This window comes from Arvicanthis niloticus, chromosome 18, assembly GCF_011762505.2.
Source record: "Arvicanthis niloticus isolate mArvNil1 chromosome 18, mArvNil1.pat.X, whole genome shotgun sequence".
Lineage (NCBI taxonomy): Eukaryota > Metazoa > Chordata > Mammalia > Rodentia > Muridae > Arvicanthis > Arvicanthis niloticus.
Window position 1 is genome coordinate 20,400,374 of NC_047675.1, and position 25,378 is coordinate 20,425,751.

At 41.2% G+C, this 25,378-nt stretch overlaps 1 protein-coding gene across 1 annotated transcript; it reads right to left on the reverse strand.

The window, feature by feature from the left end:
- Positions 1–4,013: 4,013 nt before the first annotated feature.
- LOC117723470 (carboxylesterase 1C-like) lies at positions 4,014–24,675 on the reverse strand. Its single transcript, XM_034523079.3, is given in 13 exon segments — positions 4,014–4,368; positions 4,656–4,728; positions 8,866–9,013; positions 9,871–9,935; positions 9,938–9,950; positions 10,734–10,874; positions 13,799–13,909; positions 15,166–15,270; positions 17,055–17,208; positions 17,733–17,866; positions 21,031–21,175; positions 23,995–24,199; positions 24,503–24,675. Coding segments are annotated over 13 exon segments (1,647 nt in total). The 5' UTR covers positions 24,663–24,675; the 3' UTR covers positions 4,014–4,175.
- Positions 24,676–25,378: the final 703 nt, after the last annotated feature.

Here is a 25,378-nt window from a genome sequence, read left to right on the forward strand (position 1 = left end):
TGGTTCCAGACTCAACTATCAGATTACAGATGATCTCAAACTTGTCCAACAACTTCTTACATAAGGTCTCTCCTGGTGGCCCTCTAAGTCCAGTCACCTTGAGCTTCCCAAAGGCAGGCACAGCAAACCGCACCTTCAGTCAGGGCTAAGCTTTGGTCTGAGACCTTCAGGAAAGGCTGGAAATTTGAGAGCAATGCACAGCTCCAGAACTGCTGCCCTGTGAGGTTAGAACACATCCACAACTTCCCTGGGCCAGTAGGTCAGAGAATTCTGTGTTCTCAAGACTGCAAGTGAAGTGAAATTGTGCACAGTTCTCTTTCTGATGCCTAAACTTGGATCCTATGCTCCTGCCAAGTGGCCAGACCATCTGCTATCTGCATGTATACTCAGAGAACTCACTACTTTTAAATATCTTTGGGACAGATGCTTATTGGGTTTTTTTTATTTATTTACATTTCAAATGTTAACCCCTTTCCTGGTTTCCCCTCCACAAACCACCTATCCCATCCTCCCTACCCTTGCTCTATGAGGGTGCTCTCCCACCCACTCATGGTCACCTCCCTGCCTTGGCATTCCCCTACACTGGGACATCAAGCCTTCACAGGACCAAGAGCCTCTCCTCCCGTTGATGCCAGATAAAGCCATTCTCTGCTACATATGCAGCTGGAGCCATGCAAACCCCTTCAGTTCCTTCAGTCATTTAACTCCTCCATTGGAGTCCCTGTGCTCAGTCTAGGGGTTGGCTGCCAGCATCTGCATCTGTATTTGTCAGGTTCTGGCAGAGCCACTCAGGGGACAGCTAAATCAGGCTCCTGTCAGCAAGCACTTCTTGGCATCCACAATAGTGTCTGGGTTTTGTGTCTGCATATGAGATGGGTTCCCAGGTGGGACAGTCACTGGATGACCTTTCCTTCAGTCTCTGCTCCACACTTTGGGACAAGTATTTCTATGCTAAATCCATTTTATCTCTTCACAGTATTCGTCATTTGTCAGAATTTGCCAAAATGTACTTTTTCTCCATAGTAAAATAAAATGTAAAGATTTGAAATTAGAAACTTGTGGGTCTTCAGTCTCTGATGCTTGTGAAACATGCATCTTCTCACCTTTCCCTACTTCCACATGTTCCAGAGAAAATGGCCAACCCATTTGATGATACTCATTTCTCATTTTTGTTTTGAGGCAGGGTTTCATGCATGGCTGGCCTTGAACTTCTGATTCTCCCATCTCTACTTCCTAGGTGTTGAGATTAAAGCCATGTATCACCACACTGAGGTTTTGTTTCTAAAGTGTCTTTGTGTTAAGGCTTCTTTCTAGTCTTGTCTGGATCTGTACCATCTCAGTCACACCAGCAGCCTCCCTTGTTCTGTGAAGGAAAACATGTTTTTTTCTTCCCTGTGTTGCCCTCTGCTGGACACTGGGAAATACTCAGGCCAATGTGACCATGGTGTTGGTTCTGGTTGATGTCATGGAACAAGGGAACAAGACCAACACTGGTCAGGGGTAAGGGAAGCTTTCTCAGAAAAAAAAAATAAAATTCTACTGTGATGGAAAATAGGACAAGTTGTTGCTTGACGAACTGAAGAAGCTCTTTAGGGATATGTGCTTGCAGGATTTCGGAGTGGCTGGAAAGGCCTGGCTTTGGTCTTTCCTTATCTCCTGAAAATGTGGAGATGCCTTAAATCACCTTGAAAGATGAAGGTATCATTTTAAAAGTTTTAAAAGTGCATCTTCAATGCCAAGGACATTAAAGCAGTGATTTGGAGAACTTTTAGAAATGTAGGCAATGCTTGTACTGCTCTGTTCATACAGGATTCTTCAATAAGATTGGATCAGAATGCCCAAGGAAGTAGATGTCCAAGTCTCATTCATGAAGATTCCAGTTAGCTAGAATGGACTCTGCCCTGGCCATGGGATTCTGAAAAATCCTCCAAGCAATCCTTCAACATTTACCTAATGGAAAAATCTTAAAATAAGCAAGGAAACAGAAAATTGGATAGCAAGCATAATTTATAGCTGGGCACCTAGTAAGACACATGTGAAAAAGAGAACCACACTCAGGATTCCTAGGGCTGTGAACAGCAGGCACACTATGGCTGTATACATGGGCTTCCTGGCTTTCCCTCATGTGTCTTGGGGCTCTTCCTAGGGCCCTAAAACTGCCTTCAATCGTGTGTAGATGGGAGCAGGTACACACATAACTCACCATCTTTAGCTCTGGGGAACCATGGCCACATGATACCACCTACCATCGGTACCATGGGCCGCCTTATTCTTCCACTAGAACCCTTCTGCTCCACACTGCCAATGGATGACCTCTGGCCAATCTGGTTGCTTCCCTTCCATGACATCCTGAGTACTTCCCAAAACAACAAGAGCACTCAAATTTTTCTTGGGATTGGTGTGTGTGTGTGTGTGTGTGTGTGTGTGTGTGTGTGTGTGTGTGTGTGTATGTCTCCACTTGGAGAGTATACTAATCGCACCTCCCTCCACCCAAATAAACTGCACAGTCTTCTACCATGCAGACTGGAGGTCTTAGTCACAGTGTAGGGGACATGACAGAGCTTTCAATCAGAAAGGAAATGCTACTGGCTTAGGAGTTTTGGAGTTAGTGGTGGGACCAGGGAAAGATTGTGATGCTTGGATCCTACCCTGGCACCAAGACAGGAGGTGCCCAGGCCTTCTATTCACCTGTACCAGATATGGAGCAAGAGGGGAAGGAAACAGGTGAAGCTTAAAAACCACCAGGAATTATAGGTCACAAAGTAGAGTCAGAGTCTGTGTTGCTCAGCACACAATTGGGGTTTGGCTTTTAAATCCAGTCTGGAGATTGTTGTTAAGTAATATGTCTAAGGCTTTTTTATTTCGCAAAATTATTCACAAGGTGAATTCATCTCATTACTTTCTGGAAAATTAGTTGATTCCTTGCACAATTTCCTTGTCAGCTTTCTTTGAGAGTGACAAATTCATTTCATCTCCAACACTCAATTAATATGTAAACCTCTTCTTAATAGTTTTTTGTTGTTGTTTGTTTGTTTGTTTTAAATATGAGGCCTGGCACTGTAAAAAAATTTTTAGGAATTGCCCTTTGTTATATAATGTTCATATCTTGTTATATTAGATATTGTATCTTTAAGCAGCATCATACCAATTACCCGAAGCTGAATAATTGCCTGTTACTGTAAATTATTCTCTCCTTTTTCCTATTTTTCCAGGTTCTTCCAGCCTGTTCTCCTGCCTCTCACAGAGGGTCTCTCTCCATATTTTCACTTTTTACTCCAAGTAAATTTCTGGTAGATGGTACCTTGTATCTGTTGATGAAGTGGCAGGTTCTGGAAGCAGTCTCTATATCTCTGTTATCATTTTAATTTTAGTGAGACCTCACATCCCAAGTCTTGGATTTGGGGTCTTCTCAGTAATCCTGCCTCTTCCAGGTACTGAAAGATCCCTAGTGCTTTCACCCAGGAATGTGTCCTGCACTCCACTTAGGGAAAGTAAAACATCACAGCTCTGTTTGCCTGGCCTCAATGGGTCTTCACAAGAGCTCTGGGAACAGCAGCTCCCATGCTATTTTTACAGAGGTAGTAGGATTTTGTCTCTTTATGTAAATGAGTTTGTGCAGTATTGTGTGCCTGGCCCCTCAGAGACAGGCTTGGTCCAGCCTTGTTATCTGCTGTCAATCATACTCAAGAGCACTTTGCTGACCTCTGTGGAGAAGTCAGTGATGGTTGGAAAGTCCCCTGTGTTTGTGGTTCTCAGGAAAGTTATGGTCCTACACTTGCCCAAAAGTTGTGTTTGGCATGGCAATGTGACAATGATGTCTACTTAGAGGTGAATCATGAGGTAATAGTCACATCTTACCTCTTCTCCAATAAGCTGTCTTCCCTCACATTCCAGAAAACATGCACCAAAACTTCCTCTGAAAAGATGTCTTTCTATGTCACCATCTCTCCTCATGCTCCTACCTCTACACTTATGAGGATAGATTCATCTTCAGCCCAAGACTCAACTCCTGATTTGATTTCTAAAAGGAAATTTATTTTCAAGTTGAGATACAAATATCCCCACTGTACAGTTGTGCAGTTTCCTCTGTAAGATCCATCTTTGGTGAATAGGCATCTTTTGTGGATTAGCTCCATCTTTGCTTCTCTGGTCCTGAGGCTGGCAGGACCTCCCATTCATTTGTGTTCAGTGTGTTCTGTGTGTTCAGGATGTTCTGTCTGAGGCGGATTCTTAGCCAGGAGCTCAGTCCAGAAAGCCACTTTCTCCCCTTTCAGTCTCTGGGCTTGCTGGGTGGTGGCTCCAATCTGCAGATAACCTTCAGTCTGATCATACAGTGGCCAGTGTGGCAATCCCTCCCCATTAGGGTTCCTGGGAAAAGAATCAAATAGAATTGCTCAGGACTTTTCTGTGGCCCTCCATCTTTCTGAGGTCTGAATGCATGTGTGGTTTATCTCAGCAGAGAGTCTGACAACCTCCATATAGAGCTTACATCTTTTGTTACCGCCCTTCTGATTCTAGAAAACTCTCGATATAGAACTCTGAGGTTACACAGAATGGTCAGGTCTTTTATCACTCAGACTTCAGAAGTCATCGTTTCTAAAAGATATGCCCGGGCACACCCTATCCAAAGTTTACATCTTTGCCACAAGCCTCACCCATTTCGAGCAAAGTTGGCCCAGAATTTCATCACCATCTTGCTGAGGTTGGTCTCCTCTTCTGAGGCACCCTCTGTGGAGAAGGGAAAAAACGTTTTGCTGCTGGAAGTGTGAACCAGATGTAGCTTCATCTAGGAGGTTGTTAGAAAGGCAGAAAGAGATGCTCAGTCCTTAACCACTCTGTCAACAGCTCCAGTGTGAGAAGACCCTGGACATTCACTGTGCATGTTTGGGGGTTGAGGGGAGTGACTGATCTGTGACCCTGCATTGGGAATATGAGTATGTACCATGAATCTCCTTTGTTGTTCATGTTGATCTGCCTTCCCTTCCTTCCTTGAGATCAAAATGTCATATTCAGAGTTCCCTTTGTTTTGGAGATTTTCTTCTGAGTCACTTACACATAGTATTAATATTAATAGACTATAAAAGATATCAGAACTACAAAAGACTAAGAAGAATTCCAGCTAGCAAATTCACATAAGTAGCCATAACCTGGGGTCATAAGTTTATGCAAATGATAAGGGTTAAGACACTAAATACATCTGTAAAAAGATTTTTTAAATAACACATTATTGGGCTGGAGAAATGGTTTAGTGGGTCAAGGCACTTGCCACAATTAAAATGTGGGAATCTGAGTTGTACTGCTCAGACTCAGAGTAGAAGGTAAGGAACTACTCCCACAAGTTGTTCTCTGATCTCTATAAACAAGAGTGTGCACACAGTCACACACACACACACACACACACACACACACACACACACATACAAATATACACACATATACTTACATACACACACTCACATTCACTTACACACACATACACAATGAACACACACAGAAAGGCCCACACATACATGTATGCACACACACAAATTTAAATTTAAATATCATGTTATTAACTATATCATAGATCTCCTGCAAAGGTGCTAGCCACACTTTCTGGGAAATGGAAGTAGAAAAGACAGTTATGGAAAGATGAGGGTAAGGAGAAGGGTGGAAATAAGATGATCAAGTGAAGAGAGGGAGGCAAGAAGAGGGTGAGGAAGGTAAAGTGGGAGAGAGGCAGTTTAATTAAGGGCCATTTGAGATGTAGTATGGAAACCTAATACAGTAGAAGCTCCCTAAAATGTATGCATACATGAAGTCAATCTGAATAAAATTGATGACAAGTAAGGGCAGAGATAAAACCCTAACTCGGCAACCCTTGTCATCAAAAGAAGCTTCCAGTACTAGGATTGGGTTACATCCAATTGAGATGTTTTCCAAAGGGGTCTCATGGGAAACCCAAAACAACCCAGTCTCTTGTCAAGACTCTAGGTTGCTCTCCACAGGTTAATGGGAGGCCCCATTGCTGAAGACAATACTCATACAACTCACTACCTTGACCACAGAGATGTCAAGGTAGTGCCTACAGAAAGCCTTCACCCCTCCACTTTAGTGTCTTTGGTACAGGAAGGTGTTCTTATGTTCCCAAAAGAGCAACACAAACCCCAAGCCAGTTACAACCCCTTTGATTTATAATGATGTCATGTCTGCCAGATGGCACAAAGCTTGTGGGAGAAAGCAACCAATATCTGATCTGACATAAGGTCCATTCCATAAGATGATAGAACCCATACCTGTCACTGCTTGAATGAAGAAGAACCTGAAACTAGATACCCAAGGCTCTGGGCAAAGGTAAATACTACTGTTGTAAAAAACTAAAAAAGTTAATAAATAAATAAAATTTAAAATGTAGCAACAAAAAGACTCCTGATTGCTTTCTGCCATACTCATAGATCAGTTTCTTGCACAGCCACCATCAAAAAAGCTTCCTCCAGCAGAATATTGGAACAAATACAGAGACCCACAGCCAGACATTAATCAGAGAATGTTCTGGAACATTAAATGGATTGTCTTTTTGAAATCCCTTACCGTAGGATTCAGGGAACAGTCCTGAAGAGGAGGTGGAAAGAATATAAGAGTCAGAGGTTGTGGAGGACACTAAGGAGACAAGACCCTCGAATCAACAGGGTGGACACACATGTGAACTCTCAGAGACTGAGGCAGCATGCACAGTGCCTTCACAGGCCCCCACCAGATGGCGGCACAGAGCTGAAAAAAGTGAACACATGTCCCCATCCCTAACCCAGTAGCCATCTTTAATTGATAACCTCTTGCAAATGAAAATTTAATTTCCTCCAAGGGAGTCTTACTGAGGAAACAAACTTCTTTTAAGGTTAGGCTGCGTACAGGAGATGGCCAATGTGAAACAAACTCAGTGACATCTCTGGAGGTTCCTTGTCTTCTAATGACATTTTAGGGCTCCTACTTTATTTAAAAAACAACATTTTACTTTTATTTTAATTTAATTTTATTGATATGTATTTTTGTTTTTTCTTTCATCCTACAGATCCTTTGACTATATATTATGTCTTTCAGGTCAATGTTTAAAGGAATTCTTGAGTGTACAAATGAGAAATTCTCTGTTTCTTGTGCATTCTCTTGGGCTCTTTTCCTTCTGCCTGTTTTGTTCTTTTCCAATGTGTTAGTTTTTATTATATTTATTTTATTATTATTCCTTAAAAGCCTGTTTGTTTTCTAATGAGTGACAGAAAGTGGGTGGAGCTACATGGGAGAAGAGGTGTGGAGGAACTTGGATGGGTGAGGGAGAGGAAACTGAAATCAGGATATAGTATGGAAGGAAAAAATATGCACATAAAATAAAAAAATATTTTTAAATGTAAATAATAGATAAAATTGTACAATTGTTATATGAAATCAAATTACATTGTTATTAACTTAAAGCTGGTTCTACGGGAATAGGGCCTCATGAAAACCACAATATGATTTTTTTTTAGCAAGGCATAAAATAAAAATAAATAATTCAAAGCATGTAAGTCATTCAAGCTATCAAGACATCTTAAAGTGACCGAGAGAGTGAGGTAGAAAGAATATATTTACAAAACTAACAGAAAAAACTGCCATGACTGGTGTTAATAAGTCTTTGCCTATCATGAATTCCCTTCAGTGTAAATTCTCCAATGAAAGGTCATGTATTGAATTAGGAAGCTTTTTAAAGACCTGAGATTATATAGTCTTAAAATAAACTTTCAGAACTTTTAATGCATATATAGCCTGCACTTGAAAGGAAATTAGATATTATGCACAAAGCGGAATCAAAGGAGAAAAGAAATGGGTATAGTTGCCTCAAAATTTAGTTTAAGTAAAAAGTATAAAAAGGAAAACAAAACATCATATACTTGTGAGAGGTGAGTTCACCAATGCATTATAACTATGGTAATTACAGATCTAATGCAAAGTACATAAATGTATAAAATAAATATTAAAGAAGCTGGAGGGGAGAGATTAAAATATCAAAGCAGTAGTGAACTGCCTTACCCCACTTTCAGCAATAATTGGGTCATATAGACAGAAAATCTATAATAAAACACTGAACTTGAACAAAGGTTTTAGACCCAGGGGCAGGATGGAACTGTAAAGAAGGACCACAGCTTAACTCCAACAAGACATACATTCTTTCTCAGCACTCACAGGCCATTTGCTGGAATGCATAGGCAGAGAGAATCTTGCCTACTTTAGGAAGAACTATGTGTAGCCTCCACTCTTTCTACGCAGGCCTGAGTCACTGAAGGATTATCCTGTGAGAGAGCCAAACCCATTTCTCACCTTCTCTAACCAGTGCACACTAAGATGGACAAAGTCATGCCAATGAAATTGAAGGTCTCTACACTTCCTCTCCCTGTGCTTCCTTCTACTCTTTCTGGACTTTCTCATTAGGAAGGGGCTCTGTTGAACCTTAATCCTGTTCCTGGCCCTGGATTTTTATTCTTTTTGTTGGTTGGTTTTTGCAAGGAAGTACTTCATGTAACACAGTCTGGAATTGACCTACTTTTGTAGCCAAAAAAGATCTAGTCTTTTCTCCCCAGTGCCTAAGTGCTGAAATTACAAACATGTACCACTAGGTCTGACTTATAAGGTTACTCAGGATTGAATGCAAGGTATCCTACATTCCAGTCAGACACTCTATCAACTGAGTTACATTCCTAACCTCCTGTTCTATAAAGGTATACCTACATATATGAACACAGACACACAGACACACAGACATATATCACATAGACAAACACACACACTTGTACTGAAAAGTAGGTAAACCAGAGATGTGTTATTGAGTTCATGTCCTCCAATTTAACACATAAGACTCACCTCTGAGGCTACGGGACATGAGCACAGATGGGATACCATACAATATATCTCCAAACATGTCCAGAAGAAGGTCTCTCTTTTTGCCAGGGTCATCTGCTCCTCTTAATTACTTCTCAATGACTGCTGAAATCACACTTTCAGAGATGTTCTAAAATGGATCAGAAAATGACCACTTCCACCTGGAATCACTGCATCTGCTGCAGTTAAGTTGAAGTCATAACTCTTAGAACAATTGCACTGTGTAAAACCAGCCTGCTATAATACGGAAGATTTTCTAGATCTACCTGCTGTATGTCGTTATGTTTGGAGGTCAAGTGCCTCATAATTATGTTCTTTCATTTGCTGTGTTGGGAGAGACCCATTTTCCTGGTACTACCTGACAGCATAGAAACTGTTGTCTAGTGAATAGTATGGCCAGTTGTCTCTAGAGGAAGTAAATATTCAGTATCATCCCATGTTCTATAGGTGAAAGACACCTTTTGTACCCTAGCAAGTAGAATAGGCTACATCTAGGGAATGGAATAAAAAGAGACATGATTCATGAGGTTGGCTAGTCAGCAAATATTTTGTTTTAGATGTACAGAGTCCAGAATATCTGTTCACTGATCTACTGATAATAGAATCTCATGCATCAGAAAAGCAGGGAACCTACAATTAGTAACAGGCACAGTGGCCACCTATCTGATATTCTTCCTAGCTACTTGGTCTTAGACCTCCAATGTATAAACCTGATGGTCTTTGTTGGTCACAGAATCACTCTTTTCAGGTATAAAGATTTCCAAATAAATCTTTTTTCTAGAAACTTGTCCTGAACCCATGGGGAGTTTTGATTGGTGAACAAGGAATGTAAGTTTGTTACATTAGGATGCAAAGAAGATGAAGTAGAAAAGTGGGAGGGTACCCCAGTCACCACCATTGTTTGTAGCGATTGAATCTGTCTGTGCTTAAAGCAAGTCATTGACTTTTTCCCCCCTAACCAATTCCCATGATTCCCTAGACACTTACAAGGTCAGCATAGAACTTCTTCAAGAGGAAACTGGCCGTTTTCTCATTCATTTTGTCTTCAGAGTGTAATTTCCCATCATCTGTTAAACACATGGTAAAACATTGGTGAATCCCAGTAAATTAAGAAGAACCAAATAGACCAAACAAGAAAACCCAATGAAATAAAGGTGCTTAGGAGACAGTGCTAACAGATATGGAAGTTTATGATTCTGAAAAAAAAAATCAGCAAGCAAAAGAAATAAATTTATATGAATAAAGCTAAGACATATAAAGAACACAGTCAAGTGACTGTATTTATTACACTAGGAGGAACAAGGTTCATCAAGGCAGTAGAGCATTCAGGTCAGGGTCATGTAGAAGCCAAAAGCTCAAGGACAGAGGACATAGGCCACACACCCTCAGACTCCAGTGACATGGGAAAGAAGAGCTAGCATTGTGTTTGTGTCTATGTTTCTGTGATGCCTCATGAGGTCCTTCTTCAGAACTCTAGGAATGTGCTGACCCTGTCCACATTTTCACTCAGAAATCTGCTCTGGTGTCAGTATGTCTTTTAGCACTGGAAGTCACACTGCAATCTGATACCAGGGCTCTAATATGCCTGCTTGAGAGGTCTCAGCATTGCTGAGTTTTTTGGTAGACAGTCAGGGCCCTAAGTCTTCTTGAAAATTTACTTTAGAAAGTTCCCAATTATTATATCCTCTGGCCCAGATATAAATTAGCACTCCAAAGGACTTCATCAAGGACTCTCAGAACAAATTTACATGGAAAGTTTTAAGCCTCTTTGAATGGTAGTCATCTGGGTGCATAACCCTTGATCAGGGCAGGGAGGATGATGGTTGAGTAAGAGGTCTGTATATTCTTACCTTAGGAATGATCCAGCCAAACTCTCGCTTGTTGATGCCCACTATGTAGGGCACAGTGTTGAAACTCTTCTCAGCCAGGATCTCTTCTGGGGCCTTTGGTAGCACCTCTCCATCAATCACGTTAGACAGGGATATATTGTACTGGGAAAAACATAAATACAGTACTTATGAACATCATACCTTACCTTTGATCCATATCAAAGAGTGGTTCAGACCCTCTTTGCTTGTCTGAGAGCTTGCTAAGCAAAAGACTCCTGTGGCTATGGCCACAGAAACCCTAAAGACAGTGGCTAAGCCTAAAAGACTTCAAGATCAGAACTGTGAGGTGGAGGCCACCAGTGGCAATGCAATGGTGGTAGGGAATTCTCACTTATTAATAAGGGCTGATTACCTATAATTATTCATATCTAAATCTGCTTGCTTGGGATATATAGTTGGATTTGAGAATTACTGAGCTTATCACTTGAGGAGTCTAACCTGAAACCTTGTTTCTATTTAGAGAAATAAAATAACATGGCAAGTACCAGATTCTCTTCAATAAGCTGATAATAGAAAATACCACCTAGGCATAACCATTGCCACCTTGAAAAAACTAATTAGTGAAAAGAGAATATTCTAAATCTCATGAGAGGAACTGATTTCTGAAGGAAGATGACACACTGGAAACACAAAGCTGGTCTTTTTGATATCTGGAGTGGTATCTTTGCAAGGACACGATAGACAACTGAAGAAAAGACTGGGCATTTCTAAGCAGTAGGAAGGAAATACATTAAATGAGTAAGGGGTCAGTATAAAAGGGATCATTCCAGAAAAGTCACAGTGGCCTGGATTTGATGGACTTCTCTGGAATAGTGTTAGAGAAGGGGGGTCTCAGAATGAAATTATTTTTTATGTATAATATATTTTACACATTTTTACACTTGAGTAAAGTTCCATTGTGTATGCATAATACATTTTCATTATCCATAGACAGACATGTGATTCAATTTCTTTGCTATTTTGAATAGTGCAGTAACAAATTTAGAAGTAGACAGGCAGAAAACAACAAAAATTTATCATTTGAAATGTTTAATAATAAGTCCTAATTCATTGATACGTATTCCTAGTTAGCTTTAACAGCCTAGTTTCATCTGAGAAGGGAGTCACAATTAGGAAATTGTCAGGATCATATTGGTTTGTGAGCATGTCTGTGGGTGAATGTTTTGTTGTCCACAGTGGGCAGCATCATTCCCTAAGCTATGAAAGAAAACTAGCCAAGTATGTGTCTTTCCATGAGCCATCAAACAGCCTTCCTCCATAGATTCTGCTATACTTATTTTCCTAGCTGAACAGGCCTGTTTGAGATCCTGCTTCATGTCTGCCCTCAATGATGAACCATAGCCTAGAGGTGTAACACAAATAAACCCTTTACTCCACCAAACTGCTTTAGATCTGAGGGTTTTAATCACAGCAACAGAAAGAAAAGTGGAGCAGAAATATATATGGCACCTTCCTGGAGCTCAGAGCTGTTTGAGGGGAGGGCACTATCTCAATGCAGAGAATGGACTTAATCCTGTAAGCAAAGTTGGGCTTTTAAGAAGGGAAATGGCTTTTATTCTCAAGGAGCAAAGAGAGTAAGAAGGAAAAGCAGAGGCAGAAGATTTCAGGAAGACAGACAGGAAGGTCCTGCATGAATGGGCTCCTGGGAGTCAAAGGAAGACACTGGCATCTGCAACATCAGACCCACAAAAGGGCCACTACTGCTCAGGAATACAGATAGCTGTCCTGTCACATTCTTTGCCCTCTTGAGTCAGGGAAGCCAAAGGCATCTTCTCTTCTGTTTATCTCATGCCCCACAAACAACTTATCAATAAGTCCAGTTGGAATTCTTTCAAAGGTTTCTTCACTCCAGCCACATCTCATCACCCAACTCCTCAGTCCCTGGGGTGATGCAGAATGCCTGCAGTGCAAAGACCTGACCCCTGCAGTGCAAAGCCTTCCCATCAATCTCCTTGCACTTTCCCAGGCATTGGTTTCAATAGTGCATTTCTTCATTGCACTTAGTGTTAAGGTTTATACCTACAAATTTGGGAGGCTGACATAGGCAGATCACATATTTCCAGAGTAAAAATTAGGACCCTGTCTCAAAACAACAAATAAACACAAGACATTAAAAAGAAAAAGACCAGTATTCAGAGCTCACTGATCATGTCTCATGTTGATTCATAGTCCAACTTTCTTGGCTGAAGCAGACCCTCCCACATTGGTGACTTCTTTAAGCCTGCTTCTTCCTCATTGCCTTTGAAAATGAAGGGAGGAAAGCAAAGGGAGAAATGTAATTATAATATCAAAAATAAAAATAATACAATTGGTGAGTGGTATGTATATATTGACAAAGAGACAAAAACGTTTTTTCATAGGTGAAGAATGATGCATTGTTTGGACAGTTGAAGGAATGAGAGATATGTGTTTATCAGCTCATTCATGAATGGGGGACATACTGAAAATGTAGTAAGAAAATTATAAATATATTTCTACACAATTGATGAAAAGATATGAATGAATGGGTTGATCGGCAGCATGAATGAATGAATCAGCACATGATAGATGAATGTCAGGGAAATAGACAGCTATCCTAGGACCATAATAGAGGCAACATCTCATACATTCTAGAGATGTTGGCTACTGCTGTTACAACTTAATTTCTATATCAACCAATAGATAATGTGACACTTTTCTGAAAAAACTCCTTATTGAATATCCCTAAAATTCATGATAGTTTTTGGTTTTAGGACTATGGAATGTCTAATTTATGAAAATGTGACAGTAATATTGAAAAAGCAAGCTTTGAAGGATTTGAAAGATAGTCATGTAATTCTTCATCATAGGATACATAATTGAACACATTTTGACATTTAAGGCATTTTATAATAGGAAATGATGTTCCCAGTTGGTGTCAGGACGTTGGCACTTTTTCCAAGAGCTAAGAAATTGTCCCCTTAGAGTCTATCCAGGGCAAGAACAGGAAAAGAACTAGCATTTGGGGCCAAGGATACAGAATAGTGGCTACTAGAAGGGATACACACGTTTTTCAGTTTCACAGTGATCTCCAAGAGCTCACGCTCTGTCTTCTGGCGCAAGCACTGAACCATGGCAACTGATGAGGTGTCATTACACCCAGAAAGAGTAGCAATTATCTGAAAAAATCACAGGCAGCATCAGAAGTCAAGAGTAATGACTATATTCTCTGTCAATGTAGACAGTAGATTGTAGCTTATTCTCCTCGTCCTCTTCCTCCTCGTTCTGCTCTCCCTCTTTCACCCCACCTCTCTCCTCACTCCCCCTCTCTTTTTTCTTTCATTCATTCTTATTTATGATGATGATGATGGTAATGATTATGATGATGATGATGAAGTTTTTGTGATAAGATTCTACTAAGTACCATGGCTAGCCCAGGACTTACATCTTAGATCAGGCTGACCTCAATCTTTCATTTCTTCTTTCTCTCTTAGCTTCCCCAAGTATTTGGATTATAGTCATTCATCACCAGGTTTTTCTCTCCCATTGTATTTTGTTAGGTGCTAGAGGGTTTGTAATATGCATAAATAGGCATTTCTCAATTTATGGCTTTTGACCCCTTTGAGACAGTTTGTAAAGATGTAAATGTATCCCTCATATCAGATATTTACATTATCATTCACAACATTAGCAAGATTACAGTTGCAAAGTAGCAGCAAAAATAATCATATGGTTGAGTGTCAGCCCTACATGAAGAACTGTATTAAAGGTTTTCAGCACTAGAAAGATCGAGAACCACTGCTCTAAATTAGCAGATGTAGATACTATATCCCACAGAGTATTGCTTTTGTTACTAAATGGAATAAATAGATGAGCTGGTTATGTCACATGCATGCCTTCAAGTGTATGTGTGAACATGTACACACACACACACACACACACACACGCACGCACACACACACCATTGGGCACAATGTTCTCTAACTTGAATGCATCAAAAGAGGCCATTTGAAATAAAGCATGAAGTCTGTTTGGTTTCATACACTACCTCTCCTACTCACTAACTACTTGCCCCAGGTGATATATATATCATATCTATATATCTATATCTATATATCACATATATATGTGTGTATGTAGATAGATAGATAGATAGATAGATAGATAGATAGATAGATAGATAGTGTGTATAAAACCCTTATATTTCAGTTTCTATGCAGAATCACAGGACGTCTGAGCAACATGATTCACATGAAGATATGTTAGAACTTGCAGAATGTGCCTTTTCTCTGAGACAAAAGGTAGTCCTTCTGCCCAGCTATTGTTACTTTAAGAATTGATTGAGTATCTCAGCTGCACCTCACAGTCAGAAAAGCCAGAGGAGATTCAAGAAAAACTCAGAAAGCAATGCAGAAATGCCCAGATTGAGACCTACTTCATTCACAGCCTGGATATTCTTCTTGGCCAGGTTTTTAGAGAGGACCACACCACTTTTAGAAATGCCTCTGTGGAAGAGGTTCTTGCCCAGAGGAGATAAGACCTGGCAGGGAGAGAAGATTTTATTCTCCTAAGATGGGTTTTGTGGTTAACATTAAATTGAAAAAGAAAATACAGATCACCTAGGAGATAAAACTGCTAGCATATCTGTGGGGGAGTTTCTGTAACAGATTAATTGATGTTGGAAGATGTCTTATGGCAGCACCATTCCTGTGACATGTGACTAGCAGCCTATCCAATACCTAGGCCTGATTTACATAGGAATGCTGACTTACTGGGTCATCAGCCCAAGCTAAAGGCAACCAGGGAGTAAAACAAGCTACAGTTAAATCCCAGATGTTTGATCAAAGCTAAAGTGGATTGCCCCAATCTGGAGCTTCCCAGTCTGCATCCCATATACCCTTTTGATCTTGCAAGTTACTGCAGATGAATTCTGTTGCACTTGGAAAGATATCACACTTGCTTGATTTCCTCATCCATGTTAAAAGACATGGTTTTGAAGACCAAAAGCTGTCAATGAGCTGGGCAGTAGCATTTTTGCTTCTGATCTGAATCCTCTCTATTGGTCCATGTGTAGGAGGAACTAAGGTGGGAGGAGTAAGGTAAGGAAGAGGAAAAGGAAGAGGAGAAGCAAGGCAAGTGATCGAGCAGAGATGTAGGAGGATGGAGAGCCACACAGGTATAGAGAACAGTCCTGGGTAACAACTTATATTTAGGTTAGCTAATTGGGAAACACCTCTAATTGTATGGTCATATTGTTACTGAGCATTACCAAACATATAAAGCCTTTGATTGATATTTAAGCATTAGAGTCCCACTTCCTACTAGGCCCTCATGGATGGCAGGATGGTCGGGGAACAGCCTAGTCTTGAGGAGACAGAGTGGAAGATTGACAGAGACATCTCCCAATCTGGCATCACATGGTGGCAGGGCCACTGTCTGCTGCTGCCTTAGCCATGGCAGCAGCAAAAACACACCTCCTCTGCTGGCTCCTGGCTGCAGGCCTAGGCTAGTCAGGAACATGGCGGCTGATTAAGAAAAGCCAGGTTGAATGTCGCCATTTTAAATATCTCCTGCAACATCCATGTGACCAATCACCTAAGCTCTCGTTGTCATGACTTCCCTTCTGTGGTAAATTGCATCATTAAACTGGGAATCAAAATGAACTCCTCCTTAAATTGCTTTGATGGCTATTTCTCCATAGTAAGGAGAAAAGTCACAGATCATAGGAATCATGGCACACATGCTGTTTAGGGCTCCTCCTATATCCTGACTATGCATTTGATGACCTAGGTGCTCCACGAATAAGAATGCTTCTTACCCATTCTAGCCCATCTCCTCGACAGCTTATTATTCTGATGTTTCCCAGGAGCATCTCAGCAGAGTGTGTCATGGATTCAGAGACAGAAACAGAGCAGAAACACACTACAAGTACCTCTCAGGGCAAATCCAAACTATTGGAAAGACAAAACCAATAAAAGGTTTGGTAACCCCTACCTGTACAAAGTGCTTGTCTCTCCACCCTTCAGAATTTATTCTAACAGTAAAGATCACAGAGGCCTGTGAATATTTCTCAGAAAGAACATGCATTTTTCAAATAGTAAAAATTAGATTTAGCCCAAGGTATTAATATACCATTAAGTAAAACTTAGATTCATTTCTACAATATAGTATTACTCAATTATAGACAGATAATAATACAAAAGAGGTCTTACTAATAAGAACAAAATTTATATGTTACTATATGACAAGAAGCTATTTTTGGAAAATGGAACTAAAAAGCCAACATCCCTGCATAGGAAGGGGTATGGTGACAAGAATACTTACAAGAACAGAGACACTGACACCTCCTGCTGACTCTCCAAAGATGGTCACTGAATCTGGGTTCCCTCCAAAGTTCGCTATGTTATCCTGGACCCAGCGTAGTGCAGCCAGCTGATTCAAGTGAGCCCAGTTCCCTGGACTGTGTTCACCACCTGTGCTGCAAGGTAGCAGAACAGATTGGGGACAGAGATTTCATGGCAGAAATCACAAGAGGCAGATAGTCTGGAGATGTTCAATGAACTTTTCAGAATCAGGTTGGACAGTACATCACACATCTGGGGGACTTTACCTGCTTGTATTCCCAACAGCATTGCTTTATGTGGGTCTCTACACTCATATTCTAGAAACCATGTACTGCACTGAGGAGCCATAGTGCATCCAACATTGCCCAAACAGATAAAGAACAAGACAAACAAAACCTCTGACTATGCTCAGCTCACAGTGGAGAACAGAATCAAGTAGACTAGAAGAGAGTATGTCAGCTAGCTGAGAAAATACAATGTGGCCAATGAGGGTCTGTAAGGTAACATTTCATCTGGGAATATCCTGTTTGAAGCAGTAACTGTTGGGAATGAGAAATGATATCTAGCCAATCTTGGGTGTTTGTTTCATTAATTGAGCAAAATGAACCAAAGCAAAGACTAATTAATATGCAAAGAGGAAAAAAATCTAGTCTCTTACCTAAATAATCCCCAAATACCCAGGCAATATTGAATGGTTACCACCACCACGTTTTCATGGGCAGAGAGAGCAAGTCCATTATACGTTGATGCTCCACGTATTATCAATCCACCTCCATGGATCCACACCATCACCTGGACAACAATAAAGCCACACAGATAATAGATTGAAGAATTGGGACCACCACTGAGTTTGTCTGAATTGGTTGTCCTTATCTGGGCTGTGACTGGAGGTCATTGATCAAACCACACCAGTTCCTAGGAAGGTTGTAAAAGCCTGATTCTTTTTTTCTCTTAAAACTCTCCAAGATGAGGTCCAGGATGCCATGCCCCTCAATAACCCCACCCTTTCTTCTCATCCTCCTAAGACACAGAATTGAGATTATCATGTAAAGGCCAAGGGTGCTGTCATCAGCCTGCAATCACATCATTTCACAGCAAGAACTTCAGGCAACTGGGCATGAACTGTTGGGAGCAGACTCGTAGCAGAAAGTGGCTATCAGCTTTGCGACCATCTTGAGCCATATACCCTGACATGAGACTTGTTTTTCAACAGCCTACAACAGCTGAAGCACACTCTGATATCCCACATATCTTGTTTTACTGTTTAGTGCCCCCCAGCTGCAAGGCGCATGTGGTATCCACGTCTGCAAGGCACTATCCACACACCTACAAGGCACGTGGCAAAAGTGTATAAATACCCCAGATTTCTTTTCAATAAAGGAGACTTGATCAGAACCTCTGTCTTGTCTCCATTCTTTGCATCTCTTCCCCTTTATCCCCCCCCCCCCTCTCTCGATAGACGCTAGACCCTGACCTGCAGACTGAAGCCGCAGAGCGGTCCTGGACATTTTAGCCTCCCAGCGTGGAGCTGAGAGGGCTGCAGCAACAATGAACAAGAGACAGACTTTGTATTTCAGCTCAGTCTCATCCCATTTAACTCATTAAACTTCTCTATGGTAAGGGATTGTCTGGGAAGACACCTGCTGTCCTGATGGCATCCCTTCCTAGAGCACTTGACCTTAAGCCTGAATCTTCCCACTATGCTACTCCCAGCTCACATCCATTTCATTCAAGGTGTCTTTGGTCACTTGGCTAGCATTATCTCAGAATCTACAGTGTTTCAGACTCTCTGATGAAACTTGAGTAGAAGAAGGGATATAATGTTTCATATGTAATCCATGTTTTTTGATTAAATAGCATGTAGATCAGGAAAGAAATGAGGGTGTGTAAGATAACATTGTGATAATGCAATCAATTTGAGAGAATATCTTAAGGATACAATGAACCAAGAACTGATCTATGCACTATAAATGATAACCTCTCCGTATGGTAAGGAATAATATTGTCCTGTGTGATAGATAAGAAAAGGAGGAGAAGCTTCCTGCTGAGAAACTACAGCCAAAAGGAAAATGATATAGGGCTTGATCCTGATGCTAGTTCCTATCAGCCAGATGCTGAGCAGATCAACACCTGCAGTCCATGACCAGAGTGTAATGAGACAGCTCTTGAGTCATGAGGCAGACCCTCCTGTAGGTCTGATTAGTGTGTCAGCCTGGATGTTGGCTCTCAGGCAGAACTGTGATCTAGTGTGACACTCATTGAACTTTTGTATGACAATTCCAATGTGAGGAAACAGGCTGAGAGGTTAAGTAAAGGTGCTGTTCTCTCATCTTTTACAAGGCAGATTCAGGTTTAATATTCAGAACTCATGGCTCTAGTACTTGTGTCTGAAGCTAGAGGGTCTCCTGTTTCCATGATCTCAAGATTCCATTTTCTCAATCTGTAGCCTCCAAGAGAGATGAATCCTGCATATCTAAGAGTGAAGACTGAGTCTGAGTATGATGGTTAATGATGTCTTGAAGAGGTTATGATGTAGTTATGTAGACCAGTTGGAATGGTCCTTGAAAGCATGGGTATGTGGGAACAGATTAATTGTTCCCTTTCTCAGGCCCCAAGTTTGACTGTTTAGGTACCTGAATCTGTGCATCAGGGTAGGGAGGGTAAAGCTTCCAAAGGTCTTATTGCCTGGCCTGCTAAGGTTCTACCATCTTCCTATTCTAAGGATTGCTGTTGGCTTCCTGATAAAGGGTGTCAATGGTCTAATGTTGAGTGGAGCTGATAACAACCATGGAGAATCATGAACAGATGTAAGTTCTCCTTGTGCAGGAAGGTATCTCAGACACAGCATCCTCAGGTATTTCTTGCTATTCACAGTTTACAAATGAGGGGCTGGATGCACAGAGAGATTGACAGCTTCCCCAAGGACACATATCCAGAAAAACCCATGGTGGGTAGTACTTCTATTTCCAAGTCCATTATAAACAACATCCTGGGTCCCTTTCTAATGAAAAGGCCAGATAAGGCAGGCTCTTGGGATGCTCATTTTTATATGACTTAAAGAGTGGGAGTCACCAAGTTTTGTTTTTCTGGTTACTTCCCAGGGACTTCTGAACACAGGTAACACCAAATTTTAGCATGCAATTCCACAGCTTTGTTCCCCATTCCTAGGTCTCACACAAATGTCTTCTAGGAAGTTTGTTGGGTGTTGATGTGGTACAAACCCAGGATTACCTTCTCTAGAAAACTCTTTCCCAAACTTATCATCTGTATGTGGTAGCCTGCCCCCTCTCCTGCACTGTGTGTCTATGTGAAATGCTGAATCATTTGGTCATCAGACTGTGCCAAAGGGATGGAAAATGAGCTACAGTGAAATCCCTGGGGTGCTGCCTCCAGGCAGAGAACATGCTTTTGAGATTGTTGTAGCATCCTCCCTCTTCCCTCCCCTTCATGGGAAAGTGAAATTTTCATCTGGCAATGAATCTGTCACAGGCAATCTGAGAATAAAGCCATCTCCCCGATGCTGCAGGTCCTGTCTATGAGCAACCACATGAAAACCAGAAGATCTGAGTCTCCCCTTCCTTGTGCTCTATTATTCTTTCCCATTGGAACCTCAGTTTCTCTATCTATATCATGTCGGCTTGTTTGGGTTCCCTCTAAGATTCCTCCCAGTTGTAAATTTATTGGAAATCATGACTTAACTGCCATGAGGATAGGATTCTCAGAAGTAAGATTAACCATTCTTTTCCTTCTGTCCCATGAAGACTTGGGAAATTACATGTGAGCTGTCTACAAAAGTCTGACACCACTGGGAAACAACCTAAATGAAAACTGGAAGCTGTTGTCCCTTATCACTCCTGGCCTATGTGATCTTGACCTTGCTGCCTTTATCACTTTCTAATCCCACAGAAGGTCTAGATGCTCAGACTTAAAGTCTGGAACAATCATTCTGTACTCACAGGCAATCGGCTGCTTTTTGTCAAATCAGCAGGGCTGTAAATATTCAGGTAGAGACAGTCTTCAGAAAACTCGAGAGGTATGCTCTCCTTTTTGGTGCTGAACATATCTGAGAGGATCTGTACTGCAACTCCATCTTGGGAGCACCTGGGAGGGGAGAGAACATTTGAGTTTCCACCAGAGTGAGCATGCCATCCAGACCTGATCATGCACTGAGAGATTTGAATCTATAAAAGTAGTTCCTATTATTTCCCTGGAGTCATTGCCATGTGAAATGTGGGAACCCTGGACATCTCTAGGGTCTCTAAGTCCTATGGAGGGAGAAGCAATTGGTACCTCTTCTCTTCTTGGAGTTTTTTGGGATGTTCTGGACTAAGGAGAAAGATGATTGTGTGGTGACCTGCCTTAGGAGATGTCACTTCCTGCAGTGCCTGTACAGGGCTTTTTCCTTCTGGGCTTTGAATGGTGATATTGGTGGCTTTGAATAGTTGACTATGCTCCTCCACCAGGTAAACATGCTATATAGTACTCAGAAGACATTCATGAACCAAGACAGTTAGCTGCAAATGATAGACAACCTATTGTAGGTTGAGGTAGGGGAGGGCATTGTAGTAGGAGAACCTCAGGAAAGCTAAATTCTAGCCTTGTCTCAGACATGATGTGCTGTGTGGCCTAATGTAAATTCCTTTCCTAATTTGTCCCCAAGCTTCCAGGTTCAGGTGGAGTGAGCAAAGTCTCCAAAGGTCTTGCTGTGTGGCCTGCTAAGGTCCAATATCTTCCTGTTCCAACATCTAATGTCAACTTCTGGAAAAGGCTCTTAAAGGTACAGTGTAGCATGGCATTGAGAGCAGTTACTGAGTCCTCCCAGAGTATTAGGAAGATATTCAGGTTCTTCTTGTATATGAAGCCATTTAAGGTCAGTTCAGCCACAGGCATCTATTATTGTTTCTGTTTTACAGCTGAGGAATTGGAGGCACAGAGAGGTTTAACAGCTGGCCCAAGGACATAGAGCCAAGAAGATCATGTTAGGTAGTGCTCACACTTCAGGTACATTACAAGCAACATTCCAGGTCTATTTGCAATGAGAAGGTGTGCTATCACCATCCCTGATGTGTAGAAGTGATGCTGTGTAGGGCCAGCAAGACACAAACCACATCAAAAGTAGAGATGCCTAAATCTCTGTCCTGGGAATGCCTAATTCTCTGTTCTGTAGGGAAACTACATCACTCAGAATAGTGCATGGTATTCATAAACATATAAATTCACATGCCAAATATAATCTTATTATATATTATATTATTATGTTATATTAGTGATTATACAGTTATATTTTATATTATATATTATAATATAAAATATATTTTTCCTACCACATATATGTATAATATTTATATTATATATATGTTCAAAGGATGCTGATGCATACATATGAATGTACCAGGTTACCTCTGACACTGTATTTATGAGCTCTGTTTTATTTACACAGACAAAGGCCTTGAAAGCATGAACTCAATTGTTAATAGCAGTTCTCTCTGAGCTGTTGAATTGCACATGATTGCAACTCTCTTTCACTTCTCTCTCTCTCTCTCTCTCTCTCTCTCTCTCTCTCTCTCTCTCTCTCTCTGTGTGTGTGTGTGTGTGTGTGTTTGTGATAATACTGTCTTACTTTGCAAGCATAATTAAATGTAGCACATAGCAGATATTATTTGTAGGGGAAAGGCATGAAATGGTAAGAAGACAGCCAGGCTTAGAATCCTGGAAACTCTCAGAGGAACCTTGGGGTAGACACAAATGCTGTCTGATCTGACATTTCTAGGTGTTTGAGGTTCTCTGAGGTGGCTGTGGGGTCATTTGGATTTCTTGGGCTTGTTTACTCAGTTGCCAATGGTGATGTATCAAACCCTTGATAACTGCTTTTGAGTAGGTAGCTATGTAGATCTGAGTATGAGAACTTGCAGGCATCTTTACTATTGTCTTTACCCACAAGTCCACACCCACAGCACTCCTAAGTAACAGTAAAGTTTAAATTAGAATAATATAGCATCTCACTTCTCATTCCCCTCATTGATCAATTGCTATTTTCCAAATCATTGAGGATATTCTAGGATATTATATACATGATGTACTAATCCACAGACCTCTCATTTTCTCTTCCCATTGAATAGGATAAAAGATTCATCAAGTATAGTTTTGTTTCCCTTAATGATGTTTGAAGCCCAAAAGATTACTGTTTCACCATAGGTGCTTAGCAAGTTTGTGTTAAATAAAGAATTTGGAAAACTACAAAAGTGCTTAGAAACAAGACCATCTTTAAGGACTCAGGATGCTCTCAGGGATGCCAGTAATTGTTGTTAATATAATTAGTCAAAGGATTGCTTTGTCTCCATCCTACCTATATCACTGAGATCTCACAGTGAGGTTTGGTGTGTTGCTATCTATGTATTGTAAAGCTAAGTAATGGCTCCGTTTGACTCAGGGAAGAGGAGATCCTCAGGTATAACAAGTGATGCTATGTAAACTTGTCTCCCAAATTATCCTTGATTTGTCAATAGAAATGCCTTCAGCTTATAGCTAGGAAGAAGAAAGGTTGGCAGAATTTCAGTTTCTGGGCTTGGCATCTGAGGCAGGAGCAGACAAAGCAAGAGAAGAAGGAGAGAATGTGGAGAGACGATGAGATACCATTGGGTAGTTAAATCATGAAAACGTGGCCATGAGGGCTGGACAATTGGTGTAAAAGCAGCCCAGGAAAGTTTTATCAGGGTTATTGATAGGGTAGTAGAAAAAATAATTTAGAGATGAGATATCTGCCCAGTTCTAGTACATTAAAGTCTTACTGTAAATATAAAGCTTTTATGTCTTCTATCTAGGAACTAAATGATCCAAGGCATGGTAGAAACCCCCAATTAACATTATGTATTTCCCACAGCACATACCTACTGAAACAGTTCCCAATCCCAGTGGCTTACACAGGAGGGTAGGAGGTGACATTCTTCACCAAGCTCCAGGGCTCTACAGGCTGTGGTGGAGCAAATCTCAGGGATCCAAGAGGGGGCTTGGCAAAGGGGACTCCCAGGAAGATGGCCACTGGCTGTTCAAATCCTTCTAAGCTGATGTACTTCCCCAGGACTTTGCCTTGAGTGGTGTCCACCATGGGTGGTGAGGATGAGTGTCCTGATAGTCAAGAAAACATGAGGATACATCAGAGGGGAAAGAGCAAACCTGGATTCATGGTTGGTTTAGTCACTTTTAGGCTTGCCCCATTGATAGTTTTTTGAATCTTCTAAGGTCTCATTTCCTTCTGAAATTAAAGAGAGTGCCAACTAAAAAGTCATGTGTTTGGAGGTGTAAAAGTAGCCAGCCTAAGTACAGGCGTTATTGCAGTGTTTTGTGCTTGGCCTGTGTACATTTCACCCACTTCATCAAAGACAGACTTGCAAATGTGCAACCCAATGTTTGTAATCTAGAAGAACTTACCCCATATTGGGCAAGCAGCAAGAGAAGCCCAGACCAGAGCACAGAGCCACATGGTGATGGAAGAACAGGAGCTCTGGGAGACAAGGAGGTGTCTGCTGTTCAAATAGAAAGCCGTGTTCCTGCCTCTTTGCTGTGGATCTGGCTCTATAGCCATTAGCATAATTACATAAAGCTCTCCCTCCTCCAAAGAGCTCCCAGATGCTTGTTAGGACCTCCAAGCCACACCTACTAAGAATTTACTCTTCTTTATCTTTAAAGACACTACCCACTCTCTGATCCAAAATGGCCATGAACTCATCCAACCTCTTATTCAAACACTTCTAGTTCAGCAGTTCAGTGCACCTTGAACTTCCCAAGGTAAGCACCAGCAAGCAGATGCATAGAGTCAGGAAGAAGCCTTGAGTTAGAATTCCCACCACAAGCTGGAAAAGTAAGAGCATGTTACATCCCCAGAGTTGCCCAGCTGGGAACATTGCACACTTCCCAGCTTCCATGCACTGTTATTTCCTAGAAGACAGGCTCTCAACATTGGAAGTTTGCTAATCTCACCCTTCAGCCAACATTTTTTTTTTCTGATGCTATTTCTGCCAGGTGGCCTGGCTTGCCAATGTACACCTTCTCTGTTAATGATCTCACTGCTTTCAGAGCAGGTGTGTTTAGACTGAATGTTTGTATTAGTTACTTCTCGGTGCTGTGATGAAACACAAAGAGCAAAGGCAATGTTAGGAAGAGAGAGTGTCCAGAGGGAGAGCAGTCTATGATGGCAGAGCAGAACCATGGTGACACATGGCAAGTAGGATGGTTGGAAAGGAAGCCAGGGGCTCATAATACGTACATGCAAGCTCACTAGCAGAGAGTGAACTAGAGATGATGAGA